Source organism: Oncorhynchus kisutch, linkage group LG22 (assembly GCF_002021735.2).
Source record: "Oncorhynchus kisutch isolate 150728-3 linkage group LG22, Okis_V2, whole genome shotgun sequence".
In the NCBI taxonomy this organism is placed as follows: domain Eukaryota; kingdom Metazoa; phylum Chordata; class Actinopteri; order Salmoniformes; family Salmonidae; genus Oncorhynchus; species Oncorhynchus kisutch.
This window is the reverse complement of record NC_034195.2, coordinates 6,959,851-6,975,248: the sequence shown is the minus strand read 5'-3', so window position 1 is coordinate 6,975,248 and position 15,398 is coordinate 6,959,851. Positions and strand designations below refer to the sequence as shown.

The window sequence follows — 15,398 nt, the reverse complement described above, 5'->3', positions numbered from 1 at the left end:
GCAGGTGGAGGAGTTGTCAAAGCAGAGCTATTTGTCTGATGAAGAGACACAGAGGGTGGAATTCATCAAACAGATTGAGGCTTTGTGTGCGGTGCCTGAGACGCGCTGCACAGACCCTGTGGGCAGACAACGGTACGAGATAAAACGAGACTATTCACTGCATTTGGTTTTTCAGTTTTATCTTCGTGTGCTTTTCTCCTGTCAGGATTTCTGACACCGTTTCCATCTGGGTCGTGTTCTTTAGTCACCAAACAGAAGAAAACACATGTGAAGGTGGTCCCTCCCTTTGTGTGTCCTTAATGAACATGTGAAGGTGGTCCCTCCCTTTGTGTGTCCTTAATGAACATGTGAAGATGGTCCCTCCCTTTGTGTGTCCTTAATGAACATGTGAAGGTGGTCCCTCCCTTTGTGTCCTTAATGAACATGGCCCTGAATGCCAGTAGTTGTTTTTCTCTGCTTACATGACAAAATGTTAGCAGTAAACATTATTATAAATTTTTTTGCTCAATCATTTATCTTTAGTCTTGCTCTATGGCAATCACTTCCTGTTTTAATGTAGCAATACGGTACTGTGTACTGCTTTTTCTCAGGGTTCCTCAGATGTCCCAGACAGACCCAGGGTCTAAGAGTCTGCTGGAGGAGCTGGTAGACCAGAGAGGCTCCCAGTCAGAACAGACACTGTGGAGCTCGCTCCGTCTGGACTGGGTCAGACATTGGGACCACAACACCCAGCGAGCCATCCTGCTGTCACGCCTACAAGACTCGGGTAGGACTCTCTTAACCCTGCATTCACACCCTATATGAGTCATTGTAAGTAGGAGATCCTGACTTGGAAAAACATTCAGCTTTCATGTGGTAAATACAAGTTGGAAACTCGTATCATCTATGGACCCCGACTTTCCCGTCATGCTGAACTCTGACTTCACCCACAACAGAAATTAATATGATGACAGCATTTTCTGCACTAAATCCACTCCTATAATTAAATTCCTGTCAATTTGGTTATAGTCTATGTTCTATGAGTGGGTAAAACATTTATTTTCACCATGATTTAAGTGGTCTGCTTGTGCAATCATTAAATCGTGTTGTGCATCAGAATTCCAAATGATCACATTTTCAGAAAACTTTAAAAAAATAATTAAAAAAATACCTTCACTCCCGATCGCCATGTCAGCTCTGCTTCTAGCTCCTAAGCAACTTTGCACAAGAATTTAGCTTCACCCGCAATAACATCTGCTAAATTTGTGTATGTGACCAATACAATTTGATTTGATTTGATTACATGGTGTGGGCATACTTGTCTAGAACACATACACTACCATTCAAAAGTTTGGGGTCACATAGAAATGTCCTTGTTTTTGAAAGAAACATTTTTTTTTTCTCCATTTAAAATAACATCAAATTGATCAGAAATACAGTGTTGACATTGTTAATGGTGGAGGCAATGTGATAGTCTCGGGGTGCTTTGGTGGTCAAGTGGGAGGTTTGTACAGGGTAAAGGGATCTTGAAGGAAGACTGTCACTCCATTTTGCAACGCCATGCCAGAACCTGTGGATGGCTCTTAATTGGAGCCAATTTCCTCCTACAACAGGACAACGACCCAAAGCACAGCTCCAAACTATGCAAGAACTATTTAGGGAAGAAGCAGTCAGCTGGTATTCTGTCTATAATGGAGTGGCCAGCACAGTCACCGGATCTCAACCCTACTGAGTTGTTGTGGGAGCAGCTTTACCGTATGGTACGTAAGAAGTGCCCATCAAGCCAATCCAACTTGTGGGAGGTGCTTCAGGAAGCATGGGGTGAAATCTCTTCAGACAACCTCGACAAATTGACAACTAGAATGCCAAAGGTCTGCAAGGCTGTAATTGCTGGAGGATTGCTGCAAATGGATGATTCTTTGACGAAAGTTTGAAGGACACAATTATTATTTAATATACAAATCATTCTTGATAAAGTTGTCAGCGTCTCGACTATATTTCCTATTCATTCATTTCATGTATGTTTTCATGGAAAACAAGAACATTTCTAAGTGACCCCAAACTTTTGAACGGTAGTGGACATCCGTCTATATTTCGCTGAGATGTGCTCAATCTAAACAGTGGACCAAATTATTCAACTCCATTTTTTTCCTTCAACTACCATCACGCAACACAAATGTGTGTGTGTGTGTGCGTGCGGTCGCACTGTGCCTGCGGGGCTGTTGCATTGCCACATCAACATCAGACTCCACAGAGCCACACGACCTGCAGTTTGAACATTGTAGATTGTAGATCATTGTAGATTGAACATTGTAGATTGTAGATCATTGTAGATTGAACATTGTAGATTGAAGATTGTAACCTCCTAAATTGATAGTCCAGGTTGTTTTGGAGATTTTACAGTTAGCTACCTACTTCACATGCTGATGTTGACTTTGGTATTATCAGAGACACCTTATAGGCTTGGGGGGGTCTTGAGGCTGTGTGAGAGCGATAAGATTTGACAGAATATTACAGATTTCCCCACACACACAGTAATGGTTGTACATTTGGGCAAATCTGATGACAACCCGAATGTGTTCAGAACATTCTGAGCCCAAACTGACATCTTTCCAAGAAGTAGATTAGGATAAAAACAACTTTGTTTGTTATCTCATAGAACAAAACGTATAAGATCTTCTAAGCCCGTGTTAACCTCATACATTATTTTCGCCATATATGCTAAAACATTCTTTCCCCATTAATATCCCCAATTGGAATGGCCAACAAACCAGAGGTAGAAAATGTTAACTCATTACATTTTTTTAGGATGAGCTCTATTATAAAAAGTATTGTTCTCCCATATTAGTATTATTTAACCCTGTAAATCATAGGAATTTGTGGTTTTGGGTGTATTATTCCTTGAAGGACAAAAGCAAAACGGTATTTATCCCAAAATGTAATAGCTGTACTTTTAATTTATGATTTACGTAGCTAGTTAGCAAGTGAATGGTCCCAAGTTGTTGTTCCGAGTTGACAAGTCGTTCCTCTAATAGGTTGTGAATGCGGCATAAGTCCTGTTCGGGCTGTCACTTTTTCCCCCCCAAACATTGATGTTAAAACATTTTTATGTGATGATGGAAAATGCAATATTGTCCAGAAATCCATATTAACATGCACTGTCTGCTACTAGAGGTTTAATACAAATCTATCACTTCTCATTGGAGTATACTGTCATTTAACCATCATTGTTTTGCTTTGTATGGAAAGCCATCAACAGTTTGAGTCTAACATTCGGTGTTCTCTCCCTCATAAATTACCATGCTACCGCAAATTGAGCAACATAATAGCGGAATGTGCAACATGACAGTGGAGCACCTGTCAATTGAAACAACTGAAAGCAACTATATCAGACCTAATTTGGGGTATCACAAGTATTCACCTTGGTTTTCTTCACATTTTATTGTGTTACAAAGTGTGATTCAAATTGATAGAATTACTCTGTATTGTCAAAGTGGAAGAAAAATTCTATATATTTTGTAAAGATTAATGTTATACCTTGATTAGATAAGTAGGTGGTTTGAAATCTTCTTAGGTAGTTAGAAATCAGATCCAAATCTGATTCCTGGCCTTGCGATTTGTCTGAACAGTCAAATCGGATTTATTTGCCCTCAGGTGGTTTTTAGACAGTTATTTGACATATCTTGTTGCTTGCTAGTTACTCTGTAGGGTGTTTACCCATAAGACTATTATTTAATTCAGTGTTTATAAAGAAATATTCATTCTATATTTTAATGTTTTTTATTTCACCTTTATTTAACCAGGTAGGCTAGTTGAGAACAAGTTCTCATTTACAACTGCGACCTGGCCAAGATAAAGAAAAGCAGTTTGACACATACAACACAGATTACACATGGAATAAACAAACATGCAGTCAATAATACAGTAGAAAAAGTCTATATACAGTGTGTGCAAATGAGGTACAATAAGGGAATAAATAGGCCATGGTGGCGAAGTAATTACAATATAGCAATTAAACACTGGAATGGTAGATGTGCAGAAGATGAATGTACAAGTAGAGATACTGGGGTGCAAAGGAGCAAGATAAATACAGTATGGGGATGAGGTAGTTGGATGGGCTATTTACAGATGGGCTATGTACAGGTGCAGTGATCTGTGAGCTGCTCTGACAGCTGGTGCTTAAAGCTAGTGAGGGAAATATGAGCCTCCAGCTTCAGTGATTTTTGCAGTTTGTTCCAGTCATTGGCAGCAGAGAACTGGAAGGAAAGGCGGCCAAAGGAAGAATGGGCTTTGGGGACCTGTGACATATACCTGCTGGAGCGCATGCTACAGGTGGGTGCTGCTTTGGTGACTAGTGAGCTGAGATAAGGTGGGGCCTTACCTAGCAGATACTTGTAGATGACCTGGAGCCAGTGGGTTTGGTGACGAGTATGAAGCGAGGGCCAGCCAACAAGAGCGTACAGGTCACAGTGGTGGGTAGTATATGGGGCTTTGGTGACAAAACGGATGGCACTGTGATAGACTGCATCCAATTTGTTGAGTAGAGTGTTGGAGGCTATTTTGTAAATGACATCGCCGAAGTCAAGGATCTGTAGGATGGTCAGTCCTTTATCTGGGAATCTCAGACGATACGAAAGAGAGGTTGAACAGGATTGTTTTAGGGGTTGCAACAATTTCGGCAGATCATTTTAGAAAGAGAAGGTCCAGATTGTCTAGGCCGGCTGATTTGTAGGAGTCCAGATTTTGCAGCTCTTTCAGAACATCCATAGAGAATTGCAACAAAAAAAACAATGGCGCATACCCTATGTCTCTTCACAAGTTAGACTGTTTACTTTTACTTTAACATGATTAGAGTAAATAGAATGTCATTGTAGCCATGCTCAAAAAGTGGCCACTGCTCAATAGAACACTTTTACTGCTCCGCCGGTGCTAACTTCAAATCTCAACTGACAAGCTAGCTAGTGGCTGCAGGTTCCTGTGTGATAACATGGGGTTTTTCTAAATCAAATCTGCAGAATAGAAAAACAAATTCGGTCTTTATATTTAGAAATGTACAAAGCTAAGAGACCGAATTTCAATATTTACCCTCCCCGAAGACAATATGTTCCAATTTTCATGGGGTATTTCTGAGTCTTACCATTTTAAATCAGCATAGAAACGGACTCAGCATAGAAACCTGTTATGGCTGCATCCCTTTGTTCTCAATTTCCGCCTGAAGACATACCCAAATCTAACTGCCTGTAGCTCAGCCCCAGAGGCAAGGATATGCATATTCTTGGTATCGTTTGAATGGAAACATTCTGACATTTGTGGATGTAGGAGAATATAACACAGTAGATCTGGTGGAAGAAAAGAGAAAGAAAGAGCATACGTTTTCTGTTTTTTATTGTTGTAGTATCATCTTTCACATGTACTAGAATAGGATGCTGGAGATAATTTTGATGGATAACACGAGGGCAACTGCAGGTGTGCAAAGTTTCAGACTGATAACTTCAGGAATGGGTGAGCTACATGACATTTAGCATGAAGTCACCCAGGTGTCCCACACAAGTTGCCCAAATGTACCCAAGTGACCGAATTGGTGAAATGACCTATAACTATATACAGCAGTGCAAATAACTATATACAACATATCAAAAAGCAATTCTAACACACACACACAAAAAATTTTTTAAAAAAAATATTAGAAAGTAAATATAAATTTAAAAAAACAGTACACCCCTTGGAAGTCCTCGTCACAATATTTTGCTGCCTGTGCCATGTTCCATAGCAGTCTCTTTCTGATGTAAAGCAGAGGCAAACTGAACAAGTGGTGCATTTCATGCGACACAGAACACAACGACGCTGTGCCCTTTTGGCCCTGAGGCACAGTCATGCCTGCAGTAATGAACTGTGGCATATGAACACCACTGGGGGCACAGGTAGAGCGGGTAGCTTGGCACCGGGGGCTCCCAGTCGGAGTCGCTATCACTGAAAAGAAAACACAATACAAATATTTTTTAATATGAGCCTTTTATCATCACATAAAATAAACAGATATGTATTGTATAGAGCAGGGGGAACAGTCACTAAGGTGAAGTGCTGTTCCATTCAACTTCAACAATATATATATAAACAAAACAAACCACACATTTCATTGCATTTTTTAAAATTTTATTTTATTTTATATATTTATATATATATTTTTATATTTCATAAAACGGCATTAGCACTTACCCGTCCAGAAGTACGTTCTGTCCTTGTAGAAACAGCTCCTCAGTTCGTTTGAATCATAACACTCCAAGATTCCTCAAACAAAAAATCTTTCTCACTTTCACTTTTTCACTTTCACTTTAGACTTTGACTTTACTTTACCTGATTTATTCGCCATGATATCTTCAATGAAATCGTTGAAACTACAACTTTCCGAAATACAGCTGCGCATAAAAAGCCTTACAGCAACTCCTCTGATCGTCAAGGCGAGAATGGAGTTCCCCGCGCGTGCGATTACAAACAAGGAATTGTGTTCCAACCCAAAACCATTACATACTGGCGTTTACCTCAGCTCATTGGCTATCTACCCAGCTAGATTTTAAGAAGATCATTGGGCAGAAGTATAGTCAATCAATGAAGCTTCGCTAAAATTATTGGTGCGTAAGGTAGTCATTGCTCGTTGTCTTCAAATCAGCTCACTTCGGTCAATACTCCCCTCAAAAAAACCAATGATGTTTGGCTGTGTTGCAAACATCCAGAGGAATGCACTGAAACCAACCATGACTAGATAAACGATTGTTTACGGGGGTAATCACGTCGAATGCTCCGTAAACAATTGATAGAGATGGAATTCACGGCACAAACAGTTTACAAAATGTTTCGATTTAAGCTATAAAAATGGATTTTATCAAAGAAAACGGCAATTCATTTGATCACTGGCACCCTCGGGAAGAGAAATAAGAGCAAGATATCAGAATGTAAGTCATAATTTTACCTTCAGATGTGAATGTGTAAAAACTGTCATGGCGGAAGATGTTTCTGTTGTTGATTGCTCTTCTCATTTGTTCTCTGTAATAATGTCATGTTACGAAGTTGTATTTTTACTTGTCACTCTGAAATTTCCCCTGATGTTGATCCCTGTACGGGGATCGCAGCCATAACAGGTTATTAACGTTGATTGAGCGGGGTTAGATGAATAGAAAGCCACGGATCTGACAAGGGTATCAAGTGGATTTTGATTGGTCCCAATGCCGAAAAATGGAAGAGATTATACCAAGAGCTGGGCGGTTTAAACCAAAATATAAATGCAACATGCAACATTTTCAAAGATTTTGCTGAGTTACAGTTCATATAAGGAAATCAGTCAATTGAAATAAATTAATTAGGCCCTAATCTATGGATTTCACATGACTGGAATACAGATATGCATCTGTTGGTCACAAAAAAGTAGGGGCGTGGATCAGAAAACCAGTCAGTATCTGGTGTGACCACCATTTGCCTCATGCAGCGCGACACATCTCCCTCACATTGAGTTTCATCTTGTTAGTCTGTATATTCCACTCATACATTTCTACCCTGTTAGGCTAAATTATAGAGAAAGTGCCTGAGCTTGACCAATACATTTTTCTGACAGTAAAACATGTCCTTTTTCTGATAGAATACCAAAATGGATGTCAAAAGCTATGTGGTCCAAAAGGCACCGCATTGTAGTAATGAATCGACTGGGAAATGTATAACTTAAAATACATTGGATTAGTTAGATGATTTTGAGTTGATAGCAAGCAAGCTAAAGTTTATTAGCTGACTGAACATTGCTAGCAAGTTATGCTAGCTACTTTCTAGCGACAAGATCATATATCCAGTCATTCTCGTTGTCTCAGTGTGTGTCCCTCAATGTCATTCCGCTTGTATGTCTTCGGGTCTGAATTTTTAAAGGTCAAGTACAAAATGGAGGACATTAACAATCCCCCCTCCCCATTTGTGCCCATAGTGCAGAATAATTACTTAAAAAGCTGGACCACTCCAGATCTGAATGGCAAGAGTGTCTGTAAGCTTTTCTTCCAGTACATAACTGATTACAAATCTTACCCAAATGCCATGATTTGTTAAGTTGATTATTTAATTCTGGTGTTAAAGCTGGGCTGGGACCCTTCACACACTCTTGCTCTTCAAGACTTTCTGCAATGACTGAAACAGACCAAAGCAGGAGAACAGTTGTTCCAGGTTGAAACAGTTTTCCTAGTTAAGAGGTGATCAGACTCAGGGACACCCATTGGTTCTGGAATAGAAAAGGTTCAATTAAGGTTTGCAATTTGGCGTCAATAACGTGACAGTAATTCTAACAAAAAAAACTAATGTGTGAATATCAATGAATGTAAACCCCACCATAGCAGGTTGGACTAAATAAGGTGACATAAACATGCCTACTACTAATAAGCATCTGCTGTCCAGAGGCTAACAGCAAACAGATCAATGTTTTCCCCCTAGTAAAGTTGGCACACTGTTGACTTTTCTTGCATTACTCATCTCATGTGTATTTACTGTATTCGATACTATTCTATGGTATCTTAGTCACTTAATGTTTACATATCTGTCATTACTCATCTCATATGTATATAGTGTTTTCTATACTATTCTGCGGTATCTCATTCACTTGATAATGTTTACATATCTTGCATTACTCATCGCATATGTATATACTGTATTCTATAATATTCTACGGTATCTTAGTCACTTAATGTTTACATATCTTGAGTTACTCATTGCATATGTATATACTGTATTCTATACAGACTCTCTGACATTGCTTGTCTATATGTATATAGTCTTAATTCATTCCTACAGTACTTAGATTTGTGTGTATTGGGTGTATGTTGTGTAATTTGTTAGATATTACTACTCTGTCTGAGCTAGAAGCACAAGCAAATTAGATTTGATTTGAGAAAGGATGCTAATCAGTCCATCTCTGAAACCTCTCAAAAAGCTAGACCAAAATAATACAGCTAGCTGCTAGGGTAGCTACAAGGCAGGTAGTACTGGAAGTACTCCCCTACAGACACAAATAAACATCAAGAACGCTTAGCCTCACCATCTAGGTTAGCTAGCTAGTTAACTAGCAAGCTAGACAGTTAGTTTATAAAAGCCAAAGTAAGCTAATGTAGCCATCTAGCCAGCCTAATGTTGCTTACAAGCTAGCAATCATCAGCTAGCTCGCTAGGTAACGGGTATTGTGTACACTTGAAAACTTGCCCAAGACAGTTCACATAATTGTTATTTAAAAAAATGGAGCCAGTGTATTTATTACAAAATGTTGCTAAAATTAAATAGTTAATCTTGAGATTTTTACCTTTGCCTCGATTTGGCATTCACGTCTCTGAGTTGAAACACGGCGTTGCACTTTCCAGAATGACCACCTAATTAGTAGGAATAAAGAACTTTGCCCACCAGAGCTGCACACATTTTACAAGCACAGACTTTTGTTCCAACTGTGCAAACCCCATGATTTACAACTACAAATAATTGTGGCACATGTTAATCTCTAAGTTAGTTACAAAACTCTGAGCGCGCAGATTCAACATCAGCAAATGTCATTTTGATTCACAGAAAAAGATTAATCAGTCGCAAATTTAGTAAATTAGTTGCATTCATCCTCAACACATTTCAAGTTACACGTTTTGCAAGTGTTGTATTTATTCACACAAAGTTACGTGCTTGCGAGTGTTTTTGCATTTATTCTCAAAAGAAGTTGCATGTTTGCTAATCTTTTTTGCAACTACAAAACTGATTATACAGGGGCAACTCACATGTGACTCCCCGCCTCGATTCGGTCTTATATAGAAACATTTTTTATTGTATTTTTATATTGGACAAAAGTAGAGACTCAGAGCTAGAAAATGGTATATCATCTACTGCAGTTGAGGAACAATGGGAAAGTAATTCTGCTTTGAAAGTTGATAAACTTGTACCCCACTTTGAAGAAAATTGGCCCTTGAATGTTTTGGTACACCTACTGGAGATCTCTTCTTTGTCTACACCCATTATGCGTTGTTCGCACCCTCTTAAGCCTTAGCCCCACCCATCTCTTTTAGGATTCACATGTGAGGCCATGTGCTAAACAGAGTGAATAGTGTAGGAAACAACCAAATATTTCACGACTAAAAGTGGTGAAAGTAGTAGCAAACACACTATATCAAATAAAATCTATGTTGATTTGTCACATGCACAGGATACCGAATGTGTAAACGCTACAGTTAAATGGTTGCTGAAATAGAAAGTGTCCAGATAACAGTGATAAAATATTCATACAATAATTGTATATTATTCTTACCCAGGCACACTTGTCTAAATTGATGGGTCATGTGAAAGAAATACTATAACAACCCCCCAGCTAAGTGGATGGGTCACTATTGTCTAGACATGTAAACATGTTAATGAAATACAATAGATGGCCGTAATCACCCCCATAATTAGCAATGCAAATGTATTTCTGATGCACAAATAATATTACTACGCAGATCATACACGTAATGTCAGCTAGAGAACCAGCAAGCTAACGTTCGCTAGCTACCTAACAGTACGCTTTAACTTGCAATGAAAATGACTTTCTGACTAAATTAGAAACATATAATATCTGAAAGTGTAGCTAGACGCTTACCCGTATACACGGATGAACGCATCACAGGCAGACTGCTACCCCTTTAACTCCATTTTGTTTGTAGTTACACCTTGTTTGGCCTGCGTTGTGTTAAGTCACTCCGGTTCACACTCACCGTAGGTGTAGTCCATTACAACAAAAATTCAGGTCAGCAATGTTGTTGAGAGCAGTCCATGTTGTAGAGAGCAGTCCAACGTTAGGTCTGCGGTAGCCAGAATTACCTCCACATACTGAGCAGCTCACGTTATAGACAGAAGCACTCTACATGGCAGAGCAGTCCCAACTCCTCTCAGCATGTCCAGCCCATCCATTATCTCAGCCAAATATGGCTAGCAGGAAGGTTACTCGCTTTTTCCATGGCTAAACCAATTAGGCTCATAATTAAACAATTGTATTCATATTTACAGATGACATACACATTTGTTATTAAGGCGCATGAAAGTTCACATGTTCCCGATGGCATTTCTGCCAAATAACGCATTTTGATTTAAAAAATAATAAAACAATGTAAAATTGCCTCCTGTGAAGTAGTGACGTGCGACATACGACTAAATTCTTGAAATGGATCACAAATTTTACGTGCAAATCATACTTTACATGCTTGTACACTTATGTCTCTAATTACTTTCATATCTTCCGCTCATTAACTACACATTTAGTGTGGAAGGGTGATATTTAAGATATTTAATATTTAATATTAGGTTTTTCTTCAAATTCAATACTGTATTGAGCAGTTAAATGAGCAGTTGACACTATTTTCAATCTGTGTTTTATGTTTGACCAGCAGCTGTCAGTTCCTGTGACCCGGGGGTCCTGTGGTCATACCTCACCTCCCACCACGACCAGCGGAGGGTCACCGAGTGGATTGAGAGCCTAGCCACCCAGAATGGTGACCCTTCCAGCGCCCCACAGTGGCCCGCCCTCACGGCAGAGGTGGTCAACAACAACACCCGGTGCAGCGCCCACATGAGGAACCACATCCTCTACATGTTGGCCAGGTAGACCCTATTCTGGGATCATCTTTGTCCTGTTTGAGGACAGTAAAGTATTAACTATCTGTTCATCTCTCGTGGATGCATGTAAAATAGGATGGTATCGTAAGACTCCTTAAAAACACGGCACTTCGCCCGGGTTACATCTTAGTGGGCGTGGCTTATACTGGGTACAGTGCACTTTTTTGTATTTACTTTTAATTAGCCTTTATTTAACAAGGCAAGTCAGTTAAGAAAAAATTCTTAGGCGAACTTTGTGCCCGATGCGCATTCATGTAAAAACGTTTTACCAGACACAAACTCCGTCGACATGAAGTGATGTTGAGTTAAGATATTTGTAGGCAACTAGTGATGCACTGTATACCGAAGCTTGGTTCATTACTATAATATTTTGTGAAATCAACAAAAATGATTGAAGTTATTAGAAAATGTATTTGCCCAAGTTTATCATAAGACATGTACAGAATGTACACTACCAGTCAAAAGTTTTACAACACCTACTCATTCAAGGGTTTTTCTTTATTTTTACTATTTTCTACATTGTGGAATAATAGTGATGACATCAAATCTATGAAATAATACATAAGGAATCATGTAGTAATCCAAAAAGTGTTAATAAACCAATCAAAATATGTTTTATATTTGAGATTCTTCAAATAGCCACCCTTTGCCTTGATGACAGCTTTGCACACACTTGATATAGGTCACCAAGTGCTAACAGTCCGTATCTAAATAATATGTGTGAAATTCTTGATAGTGTATGTGATGTAAATAGAGAGGTCTACTTTCTTGACTGGAGACTGGCTAGGCCTTGAAATGCTTCTTACGAAGCCACTCCTTCGTTGCCCGGGCTGTGTGTGTTGGGAGCATTGTCATGCTGAAAGACCCAGCCACGTTTCATCTTCAATGCCCTTGCTGATGTAAGGTGGTTTTCACTCAAAATCTCACGATACATGGCCCCATTCATTCTTTCCTTTACACGGATTAGTCGTCCTGGTCCCTTTGCAGAAAAACAGCCCCAAAGCATGATGTTTCCACCCCCATGCTTCACAGTAGGTATGGTGTTCTTTGGATGCAACTCAGCACTCTGAGTTTTTACCAAAAAGTTATATTTTAGTTTCATCTGATCATATGACATTCTCCCAATATTCTTCTGGATCATCCAAATACTCTCTAGCAAACTACAGACGGACATGTACTGGCTTAAGCAGGGGGATACGTCTGGCACTGCAGGATTTGAGTCCCTAGCGGCGAAGTGTGTTAATGATGGTAAGCTTTGTTACTTTGGTCCCAGCTCACTGCAGGTCATTCACTAGGACCCCCCGTGTGGTTCTGGGATTTTTGCTCACCGTTCTTGTGATCATTTTGACCCCACGGGGTGAGATCTTGCTAGGAGCCCCAGATCGAGGGAGATTATCAGTGGTCTTGTATGTCTTGCATTTCCTAATAATTGCTCCCACAGTTGATTTCTTCAAACCAAGCTGCTTACCTATTGCAGATTCAGTCTTCCCAGCCTGGTGCAGGTCTACAATTTTGTTTCTGGTGTCCTTTGACAGCTCTTTGGTCTTGGCCATATTGGAGTTTGGAGTGTGACTGTTTGAGGTTGTGGACAGGTGTCTTTTATACTGATAACAAGTTCAAACAGGTGCCATTAATACAGGTAACGAGTGGAGGACAGAGGAGCCTCTTAGAGAAGAAGTTACGGGTCTGTGAGAGCCAGAAATCTTGCTTGTTTGTAGGTGAACAAATATTTACACTGCTCAAAAAAATAAAGGGAACACTAAAATGACACATCCTAGATCTGAATGAATGAAATATTCTTATTAAATACTTTTTTGAATAGTTGAATGTGCTGACAACAAAATCATACAAAAATGATCAATGGAAATCAAATGTATCAACCCATGGAGGTCTGGATTTGGAGTCACACTCAAAATTAAAGTGGAAAACCACACTACAGGCTGATCCAACTTTGATGTAATGTCCTTAAAACAAGTCAAAATGAGGCTCAGTAGTGTGTGTGTGTGTGTGGCCTCCATGTGCCTGTATGACCTCCCTACAACGCCTGGGCATGCTCCGGATGAGGTGGCGGATGGTCTCCTGAGGGATCTCCTCCCAGACCTGGACTAAAGCATCCACCAACTCCTGATGGAAACCTTCTTGCCACAGCTCGCATGGATGTGCCATCCTGGATGAGCTGCACTACCTGAGCCATTTGTGTGGGTTGTAGACTCCGTCTCATGCTACCACTAGAGTGAAAGCACCGCCAGCATTCAAAAGTGACCAAAACATCAGCCAGGAAGCATAGGAACTGAGAAGTGGTCTGTGGTCCCCACCTGCACAACCACTCCTTTATTGGGGGTGTCTTGCTTATTGCCTATAATTTCCACCTGTTGTCTATTCCATTTGCACAACAGCATGTGACATTTATTGTCAATCAGTGTTGGTCTAAGTGGACAGTTTGATTTCACAGAAGGGTGATTGACATGGAGTTACATTGTGTTGTTTAAGTGTTCCCTTTATTTTTTTGAGCAGTGTATTTTCCACCATAATTTGCAAATAAATTCATAAAAAATCCTACAATGTGATTTTTTAAATTTTTAATTTTGTCTGTCATAGTTGAAGTGTACCTATGATGAAAATTGCAGGACTCTCTCATCTTTTAAGTGGGAGAACTTGCACAATTGGTGGCTGACTAAATACTTTTTTGCCCCACTGTAGGTGTGTCTGTCAACCAATGTGAACGTGAACGAATCCAGATCAAATGGTTTAAATGGTTCAGCTGCCATGAAAACAAAGGCAATAGTCAACTCTGGAAATGACTTCAATGCTCTCCATGCTGCCCTTTTGCCCTTTTCATGAAGCTGCATGGAAGCCTTGCAAAGCCGAACTCTGGTATTGATTCAAATCTCCTGTTAGTTTTTAGCCATACCAAAAGCAACCCACAGCTTTTTGGTTGGATATTCCTTGGTAAGATAGAAGAACAGCCCAGCAATGAGGTCTATATCCACTGTTGAAATGATAATTGTCTATGCAACCTTTTTGAAGGGCATCTTTAATATGAAGGCATACTCTAGTGCAGGAGTGTCCAACCCTGTTCCTGGAGAGCTATCTTCCTGTATGTTTTCGCTCCATCACCAGTTGTAACTAAACTGGTTCAGCTTATCAACCAGCTAATTGATAGAATCAGGTGGGTTGGAGTGAACCTACAGGATGATAGCTCTCCAGGAACAGGGTTGGACACCCCTGCTCTAGTGTCTCACTCTTCATGGTCACATTCTGGCATTGATGTCAGAGACCTCTTTAGCACCACAGACTTATCAGTTGTAACAGATATTTTCCTTCTTCAAATTCATTCCCACACACCATATGTGTTAACATTTTGAAAAGCTCCTGTTTGTTAGTAGGATTTCTGGGAAAGTCAGAAATTACATGGAAGCTTTCTATCGGATGCCTTTCCCTCACTTTTCTCTCATTGACTGTCCCACACTATTAATTCTACTGCAGTTTTACAACTGGTGCTCTACCCAAGCCAGGAAGATACTACTGCCATATTCGCCAAATGTGTCAATGATTTTGACATCAGAAGAAGAGGGCGTGGTGGGAAGGAGTCTACAGCAATCAGGCCTAGCAGATCAGAGTTTTTGATTAGCAGGTTAAGCATTCCGGTAGTTGTAAGGATTGGAGGACATGGGTTATTCTCATGAGAGAAAAACTTGTTTGTCCTGCTACTACCATCCATCTCCAGAAGGCAGTAGGGTTCTCCGTTCCTTTTAGTGGGTTTCCCCTGTTCCTTTAAC

General features: G+C 39.9%; 1 protein-coding gene across 3 annotated transcripts in view; it reads left to right on the top strand.

Moving 5' to 3' along the window:
* The window catches only part of spg11 (SPG11 vesicle trafficking associated, spatacsin), a 94,542-nt gene that overhangs the window by 17,136 nt on the left and 62,008 nt on the right, over window positions 1–15,398 (top strand). For 2 of the 3 annotated variants that reach the window (XM_020470019.2, XM_020470017.2), the window contains exons 13-15: window positions 5–132; window positions 591–766; window positions 11,391–11,604. In XM_020470019.2, coding sequence (XP_020325608.1) covers window positions 5–132; window positions 591–766; window positions 11,391–11,604 — 518 coding nt within the window. The remainder of the gene's footprint in view (window positions 1–4; window positions 133–590; window positions 767–11,390; window positions 11,605–15,398) is intronic. The other variant, XM_020470018.2, reaches the window with a different exon arrangement.